The sequence below is a fragment of the Miscanthus floridulus genome, chromosome 11 (genome assembly GCF_019320115.1).
Source record: "Miscanthus floridulus cultivar M001 chromosome 11, ASM1932011v1, whole genome shotgun sequence".
NCBI lineage: Eukaryota > Viridiplantae > Streptophyta > Magnoliopsida > Poales > Poaceae > Miscanthus > Miscanthus floridulus.
In genome coordinates this window covers 53,994,640-54,013,196 of record NC_089590.1, presented here as the reverse complement: position 1 = coordinate 54,013,196, position 18,557 = coordinate 53,994,640, and the positions used below count along the sequence as shown (strand labels likewise).

The following is an 18,557-nucleotide window of genomic DNA, read 5'->3' as shown; positions in this document are numbered from 1 at the left end:
AGGACTCAGGACCATAGTAGGCATTAGTTCCCTACCCTAGATAAAATTTCAAAGTATCTGTTTTAGCCTGCGTGGCGCATGCACCCTGTTTATGCACACATACATCCTTTGTTTAATACTCCTCCATTCCAAATTATAATTCGTTTAACTTTTTTGACTCTAAGTTTAACCGCTCATCTTATTAAAAAAAATTTGTGTAAACATAATCAAATTTAAGTTATTCTTGAAGAACTTTTGTTAATAAAGCGAGACACAACAAAAGAAGTGATATTTAGCATAAAATTTTAAATAAGATGAGTGGTCAAACTTGAGATAAAAAAGTCAAACGAACTATAATTTAGAATAGATTTAGTATATTTTATTAAATTTTGGCAAAGATTAAATTTAATTAAGTTTTAGCGCAGTGAATTATGGAGGGTAGCGTGACATGAAAATCTTGGAAGTTCGTTGGTGGATGCGATGAGCACCGTGGCAGCCATGCGCCATGAATGCCGCCGTGTGATGCGGTGGCCTCCTTGCCAACTGCGCGGGGGAAGGTGTGCCGACCATGCATCAGATCCCTGAGTCGCAAATTGCAAAGTAAACACCTCATTTAACTCGAATAAAACGAGATTACTTGCACAATGGTCGACGTCAGGATGCAGGCGGGGCGGGTTTTTAACGTTGCCCACCAACCTGCCCCGCAAAATCAACGTTCGCGGACAACGTGGTTCAGCTGCAAGTTCCTTGTGACCTAACATCGTTTGGTCCGCCAAGCCCGCTGGACAACACAATAAGCTCGTTAAGAACCCGCAAGAACCACAACTCAGTACGGCCCGTTTGGGAATTTGCCTGCTGCGTGGCATTGACATTGGCATTGGTGAGCTACCACAGCGCCACCGCTCGATCCGCGGTGGCTGCGGCCGCCTTGACCATCATGTACACGCCGGCGTGCTCGCCGAGCCCCTCCGCGGCGGGCTTGGGCTCCGCCAGGCGGTCCAGCAGCGCCGACAGCGCCTCGCGCATCCAGTCGTAGCGGCAGAGGCGGTACGCGTCCGCTGGGGAGACCTGCACATACGTTGCCATCGATCCAGCAGCCGTTAATAACTCTGAGCACCAGCGGATTGCCCTTTTTTTTTTTGCCAATGGTGTTACGAGCTCACCCACTGCCTGCCGTGGGTGTCCTGCTCGGGCCACTGCTCCAGCTCCTCGGCCACCTCCAGAGCGAAGATGTAGCCCTTGCAGGCGCCCCGGGGGCTGTCGTCGCTGCTCACCGGGCTGCTCTTGCTCCTGAACACCCACATCCCGAGCGCAGTCCGCTGGGAGAAACAAACATAGACAGCAATCAGCATTCATTCATCAGTTAATCAATCCCTTCTTCCTTCCGGTGTTGGTTTCAACAAAACTGATTATTTAGCAGATGTTCGATTTAATTTCTGGGCTCTCTTTGCTAAACAAAAGAAAACAAATTTTACTTGTATTCTATTTATTCTCTAATGCTTTGCCTGGGTAATCTCAGAGGATCACGTTGCTTTGCATCGATCAGAGGATCACATTGCGGGTTTTGCAGCGTAGTCTGTTATGTCCGCGAAAAATTTGTCCGCAAAGTTTATAGCTTAGCGGCTGGCCGCAAGCCCGCTAACAAACTTTGCGGCGAGCGATGCGGGTTAGCGGACGGCCGCGAACAAGCCCGCCTGCAAGCAGAGGTCGACGTGTCGACTCGAGGCTACGCCGTGCGGTGCCTAACACTGTATACGTGGCCATTTTTTTTCTTAAAAAAAGTCACGAGCTGTTGATGTGGCCCGCGCCTCCCTAGTTTCTGGAAGCTGAAACCTCCCCGCTGAAACCGCCACACGTCGCGCGAGTAAAACCCCCCGCCCCACCCCTCTTGAGTCTTGACCGTCTCGCTCCCATCCCATCCCGCCGCGCGGCCCCCTCACGCACCCACCTCGCTCGCCGACACATGGACCCCACCGCCGCCGCCAGCTCCGGCGGCACCCCCGCCGACGCCGACGCCACCGGCCCGACCAACACCACCGTGACGCTCCCGCCGCTCACCCTCCGCGACGTGCCACGCCTCCCCTCCGCGCTCGCCTCCCCGACCCCGGCGGCGGCGGTCCCGAACCCCATCTCGCGGCACCCCTACTTCCACCCGCCCGCCACCTTCTACATCTCCCCAGGGGACGTCACCCTCCGCCACGCCTTCTTCGACATCGCCTCCGCCGCGCCGTCCCCGCTCGTCGCCTACCGCCGCGCGGGGCCTCGCGGGGCACTCGCCGTCGACCCAGCCGCGGCGCGCGCCGCGCTCGTCACCTGCGGGGGCCTCTGCCCGGGCCTCAACACCGTGCTCAGGGAGCTCGTCGTCGGGCTCCACGAGCTCTACGGCGTCCGCCACGTCTTCGGCGTCGCCGCGGGATACCGAGGGTTCTACGGCGCCGACGAGGATCACGTCAGGCTGGACCCCGCCGCCGTCGACGACTGGCACAAGAAGGGCGGCACCGTGCTCAAGACCACGCGGGGTGGCTTCGATCTCGGCAAGATCGTCGACGGCATCGTCGCGCGCGGGTACACGCAGGTGAGAGCAACACTCAGAGCACAGGCACCGCAATGTAAAATTGGGTTCATTCACTATTTACAGTTTACACACTTAAATCCCAATCTCTTATGAATCCTGCACCAAAAGCGGCCTAACGAATAGGGCCACGTCACCCGTTAGCCCGCTAGCCATTGGATCGAACGATCAGATGTTGTGGGTGGGTCGGGTGTCGACCCATAAAGTTCGCGAACCATCCCGAGAGGTTGCCCGTCGTGCAGAGGAGAGAGAGCCGTGCGGCGCAACCGCGCTCGACCTAGCTGCCCCCGCACCTCCCTCCTCCTCCCGCCGTGGGCACGTCGTTCCTGGCCATCCCGGCGCGGGTGGGGCCCAGCGGCCCCGGCGACCCCGGCCGCTCCGGTCTCGGACATCTCCGGGCGCGGGCAGGGGCCCCTGCAACCCCAGCACGGCCGGCGGTGCAGGCGTGGTGGCTCCGGTCACCTCGGAGCGGGTGGCGGGCGCAGGCACGGCGGCTATGGCCACCCCGGCGTAGGCGTGAAGGTCGAGCGCTGCAGCCCCGGTGGTGGAGTGCTCGGCCCTCGCAATGAAGATCTCGCCGTCTGTTCGCATGCGTCTTGGAACACGGCGGAGGAATTTCTACACCTCTCGAACAGCTGCGCACTCGCACTAGCTCATAAAACATCGTGCTCCTCCGTGCTTGCTTTCGGATGCCCGAGCTCTCCCCTCTCACAGTGCCACGGCGGCGTCCAGGGCCGGAGCAGAGCACATTGCCGAAGGCAACCATGCTGATATGGTCGCGGGCTTGGCCGCCTCCAAGTCGCTGGCGCATCCGCGTGCATGGCAGCTACCCACCTTCCTCTCTCCTCGTTCCTGTGTGCCACTTGCATCGGCTCGAGACGGAAGAGGAGATGCATCAGAGGCCCGATGGGAATAGCAGGAGACTGGCGGTGGCGTGCGATCCCTAGCCTCTGCCATCGCTGCTATTCCATCTAGCTAAGCTCTCTCATGTCAACTATCATAGCAGAGGAGGGCATTCAGGCAAGGTGCATGACGAAATGTCACTGCAGGTTGCAGCAGCTGAGTTGCTAGACTAAGGGTGGCCTCAAGGTTGCTGCTACGAGAAAGAAGATTAAATTGCAACAAAACTCCATGTCTTGAGCATTAATCTACTGTCTTTCTCCTTTGATTCATCATGACAGTAAGCACCCAAAGGTTTGCATCCTTATATTGCTTCAAAATTCTTCACAAAGAAATTAATGGCTTGATATACCTATGATGGGATAAGTCTCATGTGTGGGCTGGTCTTTATGGGGCTGTGCTGGTCACATGGTCCTTGTGGCTACATAGTCTGTTTTTAGGACAACATCTTAGACTAGAGGACAACATCTTAGACTAGCATCTTGGCATATGCTTGGCTGGCTAGCAGCCTATAAATATGTACCCCCAACTCCTCAGATTGGTATGGCATTGTGTGAGAAATGAATCAGAAAATTGCCCCAACTCCTAGTGTCATCCTCTCTCGATGAGAGTAAGAATTCTGCTACTACCAAGAGTAAGAATTCAGCGACTAACAACTGGTATCAGAGCTGTACTATCCTGTAGCCTGAGCATCTCCTGCTCATCTCCTTTCCCAGCCGCACAACAGCCCCAGCTAGGAGCAGCAGCAGCTCCGGCCGCTCCTGCTCACTCCTCTTCCTCTGCGCAGACGAGCAGCAGCTCATCTGAAGCAGCCCTCTCCCCACGCAGCAGCCCCCCGGTAGCGCGTCATGTCCGCAGGGCAGTCTCAGCGCTCGGTCGCCTCGAGCACGCGACGTCGGTAGGAGGCCGAACTTGCCGCGGCAGAGGAACGCGAGCGAGCAGCGACAGAGACCGCTGTGGCGGCGGCAACGGCGTCGAGGCTGGCAGCGGCGGAGCTGGCAGCAGCCATAGCGGAGGCGGAAGCAGCGGCGGCAGCGGATGCAGCGCGTGCGGCGGCAGCAAAGGTCGAGGCCCTGCGCGGCAGCATCAGTAGCTCCGTTTCTGCTGACAACAGCGCCGACGCGGACCTCGAGTTGTTGGGGAGGGAGGCAGGATGAGCGCGGGCGGCGCAGTGGGCAGCCGCGCATGCCCACGAGCGCGGCGGCAGCCCCGACAGGTGCGGACGCGCCGGTGGCGCTCCTGGAGGAGACGCGCACGGTGGCGGCGCTCCTGGAGGAGGCGCGCACGGCGGCGGCGCTCCTGGAGGAGGCGTGCATGGCGGTGGCGCTCCTGGAGGAGGCGCACACGGCGACGGCGGCGGATGGGTCGATGGAGAGTGCGACCTTCACAGGCAGCGTGGCTCTCTCTCCCCGGATCGGTACCGTGGTTACCACGGGCTCCAGGCTGTCGTCAGGGACGTCGGCCCCGGTGGTGGGTGGCCTACCCTCACCAAGATCAACTACGTCGAATGGGTTGTGGTGATGAGGGTAAAGCTCCAGGTGCGGCACATGTGGGAGGCAGTCCGGTACGGCGACGTCGACTACGACCTAGATCGACGGGCGCTGGATGCCCTCATCGCTGCAGTCCCGCCCGAGACGCCTTCTTGCCAACCCCTCGCACCATCCCCGCCTTCTTGCCTCGCTCCAGAAGCGCAAATTGACTATACGTCCTTAACGTGTAGGTGGCACAACCCCTCTGTCTCGCTGCTCGTCGGGACGACGAGGCGTGGTAGTGGCACGAGTGTTTCGGGCACCTTCACTTCGAGGCCCTGAAGCGGCTCAGTGCCATGGAGATGGTGCGAGGCCTGCCGTGCCTCGAGCATGTGGAGCAGCTCTGCGACGTCTGCGTGTTGACGAAGCAGAGGCGACTCCCCTTTCCCCAGCGGGCGAGCTTTCGAGCCAAGGAGAGGCTCGAGCTTGTGCACGGGGACTTGTATGGCCCGATGACACCGGCCACACCGGGAGGACGACGCTACTTCCTGCTGCTCGTCGACGACCTCTCCCGCTACATGTAGGTGATGGTCCTCGGCAGCAAGGGAGAGGCTGCGGATGCCATCAGGCGCTCGCAAGCTGCTGCGGAGGCGGAGTGCGGCCGCAAGCTGCGCGTGCTGCGCACCGACAACGGCGGCGAATTCACGGCGGCTGAATTCGCGTCGTACTGCGCTGATGAGGGCATTCAGCGCCACTACTCCGCGCCGTACAGCCCACAGCAGAACGGCGCCGTCGAGCAACGCAACCAGACGGTTGTGGGGATGGCTCAGACCCTTCTCAAGCAGAGGGGGATGCAGGCTGTCTTCTGGGGAGAGGCGGTGGTGTCGGCCGTCTACATCCTCAACCGCTCACCTACCAAGGCGCTCGACGGCAGGACGTCGTACGAGGCTTGGCATGGGCGCAAGCCGGCGGTCTCCCACTTGCGGGTCTTCGGCTGCCTCGCGTTCGCCAAGGAGCTTGGCCACATCAGCAAGCTCGACGACAGGAGCACTCCGGCAGTGTTCATCGGCTACGCGGAGGACTCGAAGACCTACCGCATCCTCGACCCGAAGACACAGCGTGTGCGCACGGCGCGCGACGTTGTGTTCAACGAAGGGCGAGGATGGGCATGGGACAAGGCGGTGGACGACGGCTCGGCTCCGACGTACGACGACTTCACTGTCGAGTACGTCCACTTCGAGGGAGCTGGGGGAGTAGGCAGCTCTTCTTCGGTAAGCGTGTTTACCCCAGTCCCCGAGCCTTCACCGACCCTGGCGCCTGCTACTCCGATAGCACCACGCTCTCTAGCCAGGACCTCGGCTGCGATGAGTTCTTCGCCAGCTCCCCCACAGCCGGCACCGCCACGCACTTTAGCACCGACAGGCACCTCTCTGGGCACGTCTACTCCAACACCAGCTCGTGTCGAGCACACCCCGGTTGAGCTCGCTACTCCGCTCTCTCACGACGAGGAGCACATCGACGCGTACCACGACGGCTAGCCGTTGCGGTACCGTACGATGGAGAACCTTCTCGGCAACCAGCCGGTGCCGGGACCAGTGCCTCACGACCTGGAGGCTTAGTTGCACCTTGCGTGTGACGACGGCGAGCCTCGGTCGTTTGCAAAGGCCGAGAGACACGCGGCATGGCGCGCCGCGATGCAGTTGGAGATGGATGCGGTCGAGAAGAATCGCACCTGAGAGCTTGCTGACCTTCCTCGTGGTCACCGTGCAATCACCCTTAAGTGGGTGTACAAGCTGAAGAGGGATGAAGCTGGCGCCATCGTCAAGCACAAGGCTCGCTTGGTGGCACGAGGTTTCATGCAGCAGGTGGGGGTCGACTTCGACGACACTTTTGCTCGCGTGGCACGGATGGAGTCCGTGTGACTCCTCCTTGCGCTAGCTGCCTAGGAGGGCTGGCGTGTTCATCACATGTACGTCAAGTCGGCGTTCCTTAACGGCGACTTGAAGGAGGTCTACGTGCACCAACCGCCGGGATTTGCGATCCTCGGCAAGGAGGGCAAGGTGCTCCGCCTGCGTTAGGCCCTCTATGGCTTGCGGCAGACACTGAGGGCGTGGAATGCCAAGTTGGATTCCACGCTAAAGGGGATGGGCTTCGAGCAAAGCCCGCACGAGGCGGCCATCTATCGACGGGGCAGTGGAGGAAATGCTCTACTGGTGGGTGTCTACGTCGACGACTTGGTGATCACCGGTACCAAGGATGCGGAGGTGGCGGCATTCAAGGAAGAGATGAAGGCCACCTTCCAGATGAGTGACCTGGGGCCTCTCTCATTCTACCTGGGAATCGAGGTGCACCAGGATGACTCCGGGATCACGCTTCGACAGACCACCTACGCCAAGCGCGTCGTGGAGCTAGCTGGGCTCACCGACTGCAACCCAGCTCTCACTCCGATGGAGGAGAGGCTGAAGCTAAGCCACGACAGCACGACGGAGGAGGTGGACGCTTACGCAGTACCGGCGTCTTGTGGGGACCCTTCGCTACCTCGCCCACACATGGTCGGACTTGGCATTCTCCGTCGGCTACGTTAGTCGGTTCATACAGCGACCGACGACGAAGCGCCAACAAGATATGAAGAGGATCATCCGCTACGTTGCGGGGACTCTCGACCACGGCCTCTACTACCCTAGGTGCCCTGGGGCGGCACACTTCGTCGGGTACAGCGACAGCGACCACGCCGGCGACATCGACACCAACAAGAGCACGAGTGGGATCCTCTTCTTCCTCGGTAAGTGCCTCGTTAGCTGGCAGTCGATCAAGCAACAGGTGGTGGTCATGTCCAGCTACGAGGCCGAGTACATAGCGGCCTCCACTGCTTCGACTCAGGCGCTCTGGCTCGCTCGACTGCTCGGTGATCTCCTCGGCAGAGACACTAGAGCGGTGGAGCTCAGGGTGGACAGCAAGTCCGCTCTGGCTCTGGCAAATAACCCCGTGTTCCATGAACGCAGCAAGCACATCCGGGTGAGGTACCACTTCATCCGAGGCTGTTTGGAGGAAGGGAGCATCAAGGCGAGCAACATCAACACCAAGGACCAGCTTACGGACTTGCTCACCAAACCCCTTGGGAGGATCAAGTTCCTTGAACTTTGCTCCAGGACCGGGATGGTTCAACTTTCCCACAGGACGACGCACAAGACTTAGGGGGAGAATGATGGGATAAGTCTCATGTGTGGGCTGGTCTTTGTGAGGCTGTACTGGTCACATGGTCCTTGTGGCTGCATGGTCTGTTTTTATGATAGCATCTTAGACTAGAGGACAACATCTTAGAGGACATCATCTTATACTAGAGGACAACATCTTAGCATCTTAGACAAACATCTTGGCATATGCTTGGCTGGCTAGCAGCCTATAAATATGTACCCCCAATCCTTCAGGTTGGTATGGCATTGTGTGAGAAATAAACAGAAAATTGCCCCAACTCCTAGTGTCATCCTTTCTCGATGAGAGTAAGAATTCTGCTACTACTAAGAGTAAGAATTCAGTGACTAATAACCTAAGTACTTGTTTTCATAAGTGAATCATGTCTTGCTAATATGTTGCATTTCAACTTCATAGGTACATTAAGTTCTATTATGCCATCTGTCCACCCCATAGCCATATACTAATGAAAATTTCTTTGACACTTTTACTTTACCGATCTTTATAGAGGAGACACCATTTAATATTTGAATTATCATTATGGGGTTCAATAGCTCTGAATTTGATGGAGAATCGTTATTTGAGATTGCTCAAACAAACTATATTATCCCAGTATCATTTTCTAAGTAGTACATGATTGTTGCTGGTACATCAACCTTTATATCATTCCTGAATCAGAGCTTTTCAAGAGAAGTGAACAAAAAACAAGAAGTTGAACAAATCGGTTTGCGTTGGCAACTCCATAGCTATCGGTAGGTTAGAACTAGAATAAAAAAATACACCATACGCTTGTATAGTACTCCATATGTTCTATCAGTACTTCACTAATGGGTGTGGTAACCCAGCCGTGGAACATGGAGTGGTCAGAGAACATATGACATCCCCATGAGTCATGTTGCTCAGCCGAAAAAATGGAAGAGGATTTTTCGTATTACATTGGTACTTCGCAGGTTTCGTCACCCATAGAAATATTATAACAGTCTCTCTCATGTCCCTTGATACATACCACAAACATGATTTCCTTGCTGCTCAACTACATGCTCTGCTTTCTTGGTACCAATATAGTGCATTCAACCGAGAAAAGGATCAACTTGTCATCATCTTCAAATATTCAGCATTAGCGATTTAGTTTCTCCGTCTATATCCATTTCACATATTGAAGTATTTAATCATTTACTTTCATATATTCATGCTCCCAATCTCAATTAGCATCTGTATAATATTTGACAAACTAGATCAAGCAAAGGTTTATTGCCACAGGTTAAAATCCAGGCATGTGCTTGTAGTCTTAAATAACCACGTCTATGACTGTTGTTGCCCATTTTCAAAATTTCAAATAAACTATATGAAACTTTGAGATTTTGGAGTTTATATGAAAATTGCTTATATAACTAACACAATACCATGGAATTACCTTGCCTTTCTGCTGATTATATACTCATGTTAATTTTTTGTTTGCAACATACGAAAGCTTTGCTAAATCGTCACTTTCACTATATGCCATCTCATATTGTATTGGATCACCTTTGTATGTTCCTATGATACTAATGCTGAGATCAATACCGTTGTGTTTCTCTAGAAGGATGTCTTAAATCTCATCAAATTATGATGGTGTTTACCTTTTTGCTATGCCCCAGTTTTGACTATGCGTAGTTCTGTTGATTGCTCCAGACTCCAGAGGCACAGTAGAATTAAAACTGATAGATGTTTTGATGGCAAGCTAAATTACAATATGACTACTATAACACAACAACAACAACAACAAAGCCTTTAAGTCCCAAACAAGTTGGGATAGGCTAGAGTTGAAACCCAGCAGAAGCAATCAAGGTTCAGGCACGTGAATAGTTGTTTTCCAAGCACTACTATCTAAGGCTAAGTCTTTGGGTATATTCCATCATTTCAAGTCTCCTTTTATTGCCTTTACCTAAATTAACTTCGGTCTTTCTCTGTCTCTCTTCACGTTACTATCCTGGCTTAGGATTCCACTACGCACCGGTGCCTCTGAAGGTCTCCGTTGGACATGTCCAAACCATCTCAACCGGTGTTGGACAAGCTTTTCTTCAATTGGTGCTACCCCTAACCTATCACGTATATCATCGTTCCAAACTCGATCCGTTCTTGAATGACTGCAAATCCAACGCAACATACGTATTTTCGCGACACTTATCTGTTGAACATGTCGTCTTTTCGTAGGCCAACATTCTGCATCATACAACATAGCAGGTCTAATCGTCGTCCTATAAAATTTGCCTTTTAGCTTCTGTGGTACCCTTTTGTCATAAAGGACACCAGATGCTTAGCGTCACTTCATCCACCCTGCTTTGATTCTATGCTAACATCTTCATCAATATCCCCATCTCTCTGTAGCATTGATCCTAAATATCGAAAGGTATCCTTCCTATGCACTACTTGACCTTCCAAACTAATATCTTCCTCCTCCCGAGTAGTAGTGCCGAAGTCACATCTCATATACTTAGTTTTAGTTCTACTGAGTCTGAAACCTTTGGACTCCAAAGTCTCCCGTCATAACTCCAGTTTCTGATTAACTCCTGTCCGGCTTTCATCAACTAGCACTACATCGTCCACGAAAAGCATACACCAAGGGATGTCCCCTTGTATGTCCCTTGTGACCTCATCCATCACTAAGGCAAACAAATAAGGGCTCAAAGCTGACCCTTGATGTAGTTCTATCTTAATCGGGAAGATCAATACAACGATACTAATTATTAGAACATAGTACTATCTTTGCTGAATATATCTCTAATTGTTAGAACATAGTAATACCTTTGCTCAATATATCCTCCTGTCTTATTTTTCTGTGATTTTTCTTGGGCCAATAGTTTTTTTTTACAGGGAGCCTATGTTTCACAATGTGATTTCTCATATTATAACTTCATGTTTTGTGGACCTTTTTTTTGTTTGAATGATGATCTGTGATGGCTAGCAACCTAGCTAAGGACATAAGTTTGCCTTTACATAGAAAGGACTCAGCGTTGATAATGGAAAATGATTTAACTATGCCTGAATATGAGTAATTAATGTAAATGATTTAATTATGCCTGAATATGAGTAATTAATGTAAATGAATCTTATATCTTATTATTGAACAAACTGCTATCATACTTTTGATCTTGGTTTCATGTATATGCGCCAAACAAGACATCAACAGCTTATTTCGAACGTGACAAATATCCGTGGGTCAGTTTGCTCCAACTCGTTGAGGCACGAGGCTAGGCAAAAGACTGATCATCTTCACATATCACAGACTGGCCTGACACAGAGAAGCGTGCGGCAACGCCGCGCCTGTTTTCTAGTTGTGATTGAATCTGGGCAGTTCATGGGTATTACAGAAGAGAAGTAGTGCTATACTATTTAGTTGGAGATTTCAGGGTTCAAAATGAGTCTTTGAGTTGTTTACTCACAGCGGCCAATTGTTTCCCTTCTTATAGTTCGTACACGTGTTTTGACTTTTGAGTGCTTTAACAAATGCATGTTCTTCCTTATAAAGTACATTATAAACTAAACTGATCACGTCCAAATATTTCTTTTTTTATTGAAGATATATGCGATTGGAGGGGATGGAACCATGAGAGGGGCTGTGGCTATCTTTCAAGAGTTTAAACGCCGTGGTCTGAACATATCTATTACTGGGATCCCAAAAACTGTGGACAATGACATTGGCATCATAGACAGGTCATTTGGTTTCCAAACTGCGGTGGAGATTGCTCAGCAGGCAATTGACGCTGCTCATGTGGAGGCTCTTAGCGCTGTCAATGGTGTAGGCCTTGTCAAACTTATGGGAAGGAGTACAGGTCATATCGCTCTTCATGCCACTCTGAGCAGTCGGGACGTTGACTGCTGCTTGATCCCAGAGGTTGATTTCCACCTGGAAGGTAAGGGTGGCCTGTTTGAGTTTCTGTATGAACGGATTAAGAAGAAGGGGCATGCTGTCATCGTGGTTGCTGAAGGAGCTGGTCAGGAACTGATTCCCCGGACTGATGATCAGAAGCGAGAGCAGGATGAGTCTGGCAACATTGTGTTTCTTGATGTGGGACCCTGGCTGAAATCCGAGCTGGGCAGATGGTGGAAGAGAGAACATCCCAACGAACTGTTCACTGTGAAGTACATTGACCCTACATACATGATTCGAGCTGTTCCTGCAAACGCCACCGACAATTTGTATTGCACTTTGCTGGCGCATTCCGCCATCCATGGGGTCATGGCTGGGTTTACTGGCTTTGTACCTGGTCCAGTAAATGGGACCTACAGTTACATACCACTGGAAGATGTCGCTGTGGCAAAGAACCCTGTCGATGTGAATGATCACAAATGGGCATGGGTTAGATCAGTTACCAATCAGCCAGATTTCCTGAAACCCAAGCATAATATCTGAAGTCTAGTGGCGGCTCCTCCCTGGACCCATTAAATTAGACTTTCTTCTGATCCAGTTGCCTGCCTCCCTAATTATTTCCGTTCAATAAGGTGGTAGCTTTTATGCTTTCCAGTTTGTGTGCTCGTGGAACACTTTTGAGAAGCAATTGTTGTGCTTGTACATATGTTAATATTATCATACTCATGAATAAACGATGCTTTGGGACGAAATCACGATTTTACTTTGAATGAAGCATTGCTATACGATGCTTTGGGATGAAATGACGATTTTAGTTCGAATGAAACGTTGCTATATATGTCATCTCGCAATGCTAGGTGATGGGTGTGACTTGATCCAATGCAGTGCGTATTAGTACAAATAATCATGCAAGTGCATAATAGGCAGGTTGGCCTATTAGCTCAGTTGGTTAGAGCGTCGTGCTAATAACGCGAAGGTCGCAGGTTCGAGACCTGCATGGGCCAATTTTGGTTTTTGATTTTTTTTGTTTTTTTAAACATTTTCATCTTGCCGCTGTAACTTCCTGACTCCATTCTCCATTTCTTCTCTTTTTTTTACATTTTCATCTTGCCGCTGTAACTTTCTGATTTTTTTTGTTTTTTTTTTACATTTTCATCTTGCCGCTGTAACTTCCTGACTCCATTCTTCATTTCTTTTTTTTTACATTTTCTTCTTGCCGCTGTAACTTTCTGATCTTTTTTTTGTTTTACATTTTTCATCTTGCCGCTGTAACTTCTTGACTCCATTCTCATTTTTCTTTTTTTTACATTTTCATCTTGCCGCTGTAACTTTCTGACTCCAGTTTCCAGAACATAACTTCTTCTTCTTTTACTTTTTTCCCCTTTGTTTTTTACATTTTCATCTTGCCTCTGAAACTTCCTGACTACAGTCTCCAGAACAGAGCTTTTGTGGCATTTTCATTTTGCAGCTGTATACCGCTTCCTGACTCTAGAACATAACTTGTGGGCGATCAAATGGCAAACAAACTTTTTCGCCCTTGTTTTTGACAATTTAATCTTGCAGCTGTATCACTGTATGCCGTGTCCTGACTCCAGAACGGAACCTCTGGCTGAACAAATGGCAGGCTAGCCAGAAAACTCTAGGTTGACATAAGTTTTCCTCAACTTTAATTTGCATTCTTATTCATCATTTCTTCAATCTAATGCCAAATTCAAGTGTGACATTTTCACCCCAGTTACCACAGACCAAAAACAAGCGTTCATCATTCAGAGTAAGTACGGCCAGTTGTTAGTAACGATATCTAGGTGAGTCCTACAGAGTTAGATGATGAGAGCCTTACGAAACCCAGGGGCCCTTCTTTTTTTATAGGATAGTAGTTGAACCACTGGAGAATGTTTTACAGGGTGAAGTGAATCAACCACCTCAAGCAATTGCCATGAACAAGATATATCTACACCATGTACATCAAATTACAGTCTCAGCTGCCTCATGCTAGCTACTATAGCCCGTGCTCAGTGTTTCCTTCATTTATGGGATTTGTCACTGATCCTTCATGTATATGCTCCATGCACCTTCCCCTTTCTCTCTGGTGTACTACTAACTGATGAACACGCTGCGGCTGAAGCTTCAGGACAGTCAGATTCAGGGGAAGTTGGCTCGATTTCTATTGGCAAACCTCTCTGAAACTCCACATACGGGTATGCCATTGGAATGTCATCGCCGTCAATTCTCCATCTGCAAGGCAACAAGTTTGCAACAACCGAACAGCGGTGATCAGCTAATGGCGTTTCTAAACTGTAAGTAATTTTAGTACTCTGAAATAAAAATAACAATGGTTAGTCATTTGTCACATTCAGATGGTTATTATCGACAAAATTTGGCAGTTTGATCACATTGCAGAATTCTATATCTTGTATGATACCCCTCAACTTGCAAAACCTACTTGTCGAAAACCTAATGCTGCCAATGTTTGTTCTGTTTGTTGTCGTCTGATATGTTCTACAGTTCTGGATCAAAAATTACTTAACATTTATTTTGTGACCTGTGGTCCCTGTCGATAAAAACATAAATTACAGAGACCAGTTCTTATCATCGCCCATTGGCTTAGAAACCGTATTTTTTCAGCCTAACGAACAGTATTTTTCTCAATCAACAAATCAGTCAACAGTACTTTCAGCCATGGTTTATCAGCTAAACGAATAGGACAAGGTCCTTAACCTTGTTGCCATCACTTGCTATATTTTTTTCTTACTATTGGTGTGACACAAATGACCTCATTATTCTGGGTCCTTGTCCATTTTTGCCTCATCATATTTTTGTATTTAACAGTGTTGTCATAACCTTCTTGCCATTACTTCCTAGCATGTGGTTCAAATGTTCAATGATTACTGCATTATTTTGCTTTTACGTTCATGGCCTGACAGATATTGTTCTATTTGGATTAACAATGTCCTGCCACATCATTTCCTTATGTTGGCTAGAAATTTGCATGATGTTGATGCGTAGTGTGCTTTGACTAATACCATCCTTTGTTTTTACCTATAATTGAGGGCAAGGTGATGGAGGAAGAAAGCAGCCTCTACTTTAGCAAGCTCTGATCCTGGGCAGAGCCGGGGGCCACCACCGAACGGTGTAAACCTCTTGCTTGTCCCTTGGCTTGTGCCCTGGTATATATCAATCAGATGAGTCACACATATGAATGGAACCATGAACATCACTAAAGAAAAAAAATGAAGCAAAGCCCAGAGGGCTGGCTTTCAACGAACGGAATCATGGTTAGGACCATTAACAACAAGCACTACATCAGGCAGCATGCTTGGCATCTGAAGATACCAGAACAGTTGTGAGTAATTATGTCACAGATGGACACACACTAATTAAAGGTAGCAATTAGTTAGAGTACACACTTTAAAGGAAGATTCCCTAAAAGCCCCTGATAAGCTTGTTTGATAGGTTCCCTGCCTTTTTTTTTGGAACATGAATCATTGGATCATTAATGCCATTATTTTAGTTAGATGGCAAGTGCAGAACAGTGATTAGGAAGGAGTCTCAGTGAGAAAGAACACAAGGTACGTACCTCCCACCTACAGGGCTGAAACTGTTGTGCGTTTCCATGAAGTGAGGGGTTCAGATGAACAGCGCTGAAGACTGGTAGGACCTTCCAGCCAGATGGAATCAGATACTCTGCAACAGAGCAAAAGGGAGAGCCACTTGCTTTTGAGCATCTTCGTTTAGCAAAAGCTAGGAGGTATTCTGGGCATAACAATGCTTAAAAATCAGGCTTAAAGGTGCGACCATCCCCTCTGCCTGATCCATTATCATGTGATGAGCACAAATGGAATCTGCCGCGAAAGTCTCGCTCGATGCAGGAGGGGTTCATTCATCTCACCTTTGTATTTGACATCTTTGAGCGCCTTCCGGTGCACAAACTTGACAATGTTGCCGCATCTCAGCGCCTCGTTGATAACCTGCAAGAATGGAAACCACCACGTCATCAGCAAGACAACAGCATTTCCACATACTACATATATTTACACACAGCACAAAATTAAAAATTCTCATGTTTTGGAGATTTAAATTTTAAGTATTTGTGTGGGTTGCTGCTAACAGAAATTCATTGTCCCTGGAGTGGAGGGATTACATGCTACAGCCATGTCTAATACTAGCATGCATATATTGAATGAATGATCATCTATCTCACTTGTTGGGTATATTCCATCTTCTTGTAGTCTTCTGAAGTCAAGCACTCCTCCTTCCCTTTGTTGGATCTTATGCTGTCGTGCTCCCTCTGCATGTTGTTCATGGATAGTTTATTTATTAGTGGCCACATCCAGCATAAAAATAAATTAGCATTGCCTGTGCCTTCACAGTAGTTTAAAATAAAGCAGGTATAAATTACCTTAACAAGGTCCAGATCTTGAGCAGACTGCCCAAGGAAGTAAACGACCATGGAGATGAGGAGCGAGGTGGTCTCATATCCTCCCAGCAGGGAGTCCAGCACGAAGCTCACTTTCTCCTCGTCAGAGAGCTCGTTGCTCGACAGCAGCACGTCAAGGTAGTCGCCCTTGTTGCATGACCCAGCACTCCTCCGCTCCACGATGATGCCCTTGACAGTGTTGGATATCCTCTCTCTCGCCTGCCATTAGGATTTATATTAGGAGCAGCAGACAGCAAAATAAACCACGGTTATATACTGTATTATTTACTACTGATGTAAGCATATATAGTGTGTATGTATACTAATGAAGAGATCGATCGATGTTCTTTATTAACGCAAGCATGGCATGTGCTAATAAAGACATGCTGGATGATTATTACCTGGACAGCCTTGGCATATGGGGTCCCTGGGATGTAGAGAGGGAAGGAGATGAGGCCCTTCATGAAGGCCAGGAAGTCCTCCAGTATCCTCGCAGTGACCGGCTCCTCTGGTGACAGCCCCAGCACCTGCTTCACTATCACACTGAATGCGAACTGTGCTTCTCAAGGACAGAGCAGAGGACACGGCCGGCCGACCCAGAGGAATATGGAAAAAAGGAAAGAAAAAAAAAACGACCGTTGTGAGTCAAACAAAGTCACCATGGCAAAAGATCGATTCATGCAGAGGCAACATGACCATCCGTTCGGTCCATAGCCGCTAGCTAACCTTTCTTGCCTCCTCGCAGAAGGCGACGACCCTGACGCCGCCGCCGTCGTCGTGTCGTCGCCATGCGCCGACGACGTGCAGCGCGATCTTCTCGATGTCGCCGAGGTAGCTGGGCTTGAGCTTGGTGGAGGTGACGAGGGCGAGGGCGAGGTTCCTGAGGCGCTTGTGGTCCTCGCCCAGGACCACGAGCATGGAGGACTTGCCCAGGATGCCATGGATCGGCCTGGGGTAGCTGCACTGGAACAGCCGCTCCTCGTTCTGCAGGATGAAGTGGTTGAGGTCCTGGTCGCAGGACACCACCGTGGGGGTGCAGAACAGGTGGGACTTGAACACCTGCCCATACCTGCAGTGCATGCATATACCGTCCCGTCATCAACGGCAACAACAATGCTGTCATTAGCTATGCATGCTTGTAAATCCACGTTTATTAACCTTTACTGCTACTACATCCCCTCTTTTCTTTTTCACTTCACCGTGAGTCAGTCAGTCAGACGTACTGTCACGGGCTCGCTCGGAACAAGGCAACCAAAACAAAAACATGAGAGATGCATGATAGATGAAAAGGCTGCTTAGACATGACAGCGGCAGCATCACCTTTTGCTGTCACATGAAATAATGGCGCAATACTTAATTGCACGGTAAGGTGATTAGCAAGATCTCATTCTCATATGGCCGGCCAGCCGGTTCGCTAGCTAAGCTAGCTGTGCCGCCTGTGCATGGGATGGGTAATTAACGACGACACTGGTGGACGACTAGCTAGCTATTTACAGCAAGTACCTGGAGCAGTGATCCTCCAGGAAGCCGCCCAGCGTGTTGGAAGCGTGCGGCGTGAGGAACCGCAGCGTCTCACCGAGGAGCGGCCACCCGAAGCTTCCCTTGGGGGCCTTGGGATTCAGAAGCAAGGGCAGGAAGTGGCTGAGCACCAGAGCCAGGAGCGACGCGAGCAGGGTCGCCACAGCGGCCAGCACGAGCTCCCCCGCCATCATCGCCCACCACTCCTCCTCCCTAGTTTCATCTCATCTCGATCACAAGCGCATGCATGGATCGATCGGAGCCTGCAAGAATCTCTCCTCGCCTATATGTAAGTATATATATGAATGCTTTGCTTGCTTCCCTTAGCTTTGCTCAACAATGCTCACACACACAAGCCCGCTGGCCAGCTCCCTCCCCTCTCTCTAGAACGGAAGGTGAGGGGGGAGCTATATAGTAGCAGAAGGCAAATGGAGAGGAGGGGAAGGAAAGAGAGAGGGGAAAAAATAAGGCTGCCTTTTGTTTCCTTTCTTTTGGCCGCCTTCTTTTCATTTATTTACGTGTTCTTCCCCTGAGCCTGAGTAGTACTGAAGTAGCATGCATGATCTCTGTTTCTCTCTAAAAGAAAAAGCTTGTATGATCTCTGTTTTTACTGTTGACAAATTACCTCCATGACGCAGTACAGCACAGTAACGTAAGAGT

The 18,557-nt window shown here is 50.0% G+C and overlaps 3 protein-coding genes and 1 non-coding gene across 4 annotated transcripts; 2 read left to right on the top strand and 2 right to left on the bottom strand.

The window, feature by feature from the left end:
* Nucleotides 1-849: 849 nt before the first annotated feature.
* LOC136490880 (nudix hydrolase 13, mitochondrial-like) lies at nucleotides 850-1,410 on the bottom strand. Its single transcript, XM_066487084.1, has 2 exons — nucleotides 1,143-1,410; nucleotides 850-1,047 (listed from the first exon to the last, which is right to left on the bottom strand). Exons 1-2 carry the CDS (start codon nucleotides 1,329-1,331, stop codon nucleotides 865-867), a joined length of 372 nt encoding a protein of 123 aa, XP_066343181.1. The 5' UTR covers nucleotides 1,332-1,410; the 3' UTR covers nucleotides 850-864.
* A 447-nt stretch (nucleotides 1,411-1,857) lies between these two features.
* LOC136493122 (ATP-dependent 6-phosphofructokinase 2-like) lies at nucleotides 1,858-12,732 on the top strand. The gene is made up of 2 exons (XM_066489162.1): nucleotides 1,858-2,554; nucleotides 11,672-12,732. Exons 1-2 carry the CDS (start codon nucleotides 1,943-1,945, stop codon nucleotides 12,503-12,505), a joined length of 1,446 nt encoding a protein of 481 aa, XP_066345259.1. The 5' UTR covers nucleotides 1,858-1,942; the 3' UTR covers nucleotides 12,506-12,732.
* A 160-nt stretch (nucleotides 12,733-12,892) lies between these two features.
* On the top strand, nucleotides 12,893-12,966 carry TRNAI-AAU (transfer RNA isoleucine (anticodon AAU)). The gene has a single exon. It is a non-coding gene; the product is annotated as a tRNA-Ile (tRNA).
* A 904-nt stretch (nucleotides 12,967-13,870) lies between these two features.
* On the bottom strand, nucleotides 13,871-18,257 carry LOC136494356 (cytochrome P450 724B1-like). Its single transcript, XM_066490522.1, has 9 exons — nucleotides 17,883-18,257; nucleotides 17,106-17,448; nucleotides 16,781-16,933; nucleotides 16,362-16,598; nucleotides 16,164-16,250; nucleotides 15,852-15,930; nucleotides 15,540-15,646; nucleotides 15,002-15,126; nucleotides 13,871-14,197 (listed from the first exon to the last, which is right to left on the bottom strand). The coding sequence occupies exons 1-9, from the start codon at nucleotides 18,089-18,091 to the stop codon at nucleotides 14,014-14,016; spliced, it is 1,524 nt and encodes a 507-aa protein (XP_066346619.1). The 5' UTR covers nucleotides 18,092-18,257; the 3' UTR covers nucleotides 13,871-14,013.
* Nucleotides 18,258-18,557: the final 300 nt, after the last annotated feature.

What these genes read in the sequence shown, in the direction of transcription:
- LOC136493122 (XM_066489162.1), top strand. Translation starts at nt 1,943, where the DNA reads ATGGACCCCACCGCCGCCGCCAGCTCCGGCGGCACCCCCGCCGACGCC. An exon ending in TCGCGCGCGGGTACACGCAG is followed by an intron (nt 2,555 to 11,671) that starts GTGAGAGCAACA and finishes TTTTTATTGAAG; the next exon opens with ATATATGCGATTGGAGGGGA.
- LOC136490880 (XM_066487084.1), bottom strand. Translation starts at nt 1,331, where the DNA reads ATGCTGATTGCTGTCTATGTTTGTTTCTCCCAGCGGACTGCGCTCGGG. An exon ending in ACACCCACGGCAGGCAGTGG is followed by an intron (nt 1,048 to 1,142) that starts GTGAGCTCGTAA and finishes ACGTATGTGCAG; the next exon opens with GTCTCCCCAGCGGACGCGTA.
- LOC136494356 (XM_066490522.1), bottom strand. Translation starts at nt 18,091, where the DNA reads ATGATGGCGGGGGAGCTCGTGCTGGCCGCTGTGGCGACCCTGCTCGCG. An exon ending in AAGATCTGGACCTTGTTAAG is followed by an intron (nt 16,251 to 16,361) that starts GTAATTTATACC and finishes AACAACATGCAG; the next exon opens with AGGGAGCACGACAGCATAAG. An exon ending in AGATGGAATATACCCAACAA is followed by an intron (nt 15,931 to 16,163) that starts GTGAGATAGATG and finishes CCATTCTTGCAG; the next exon opens with GTTATCAACGAGGCGCTGAG.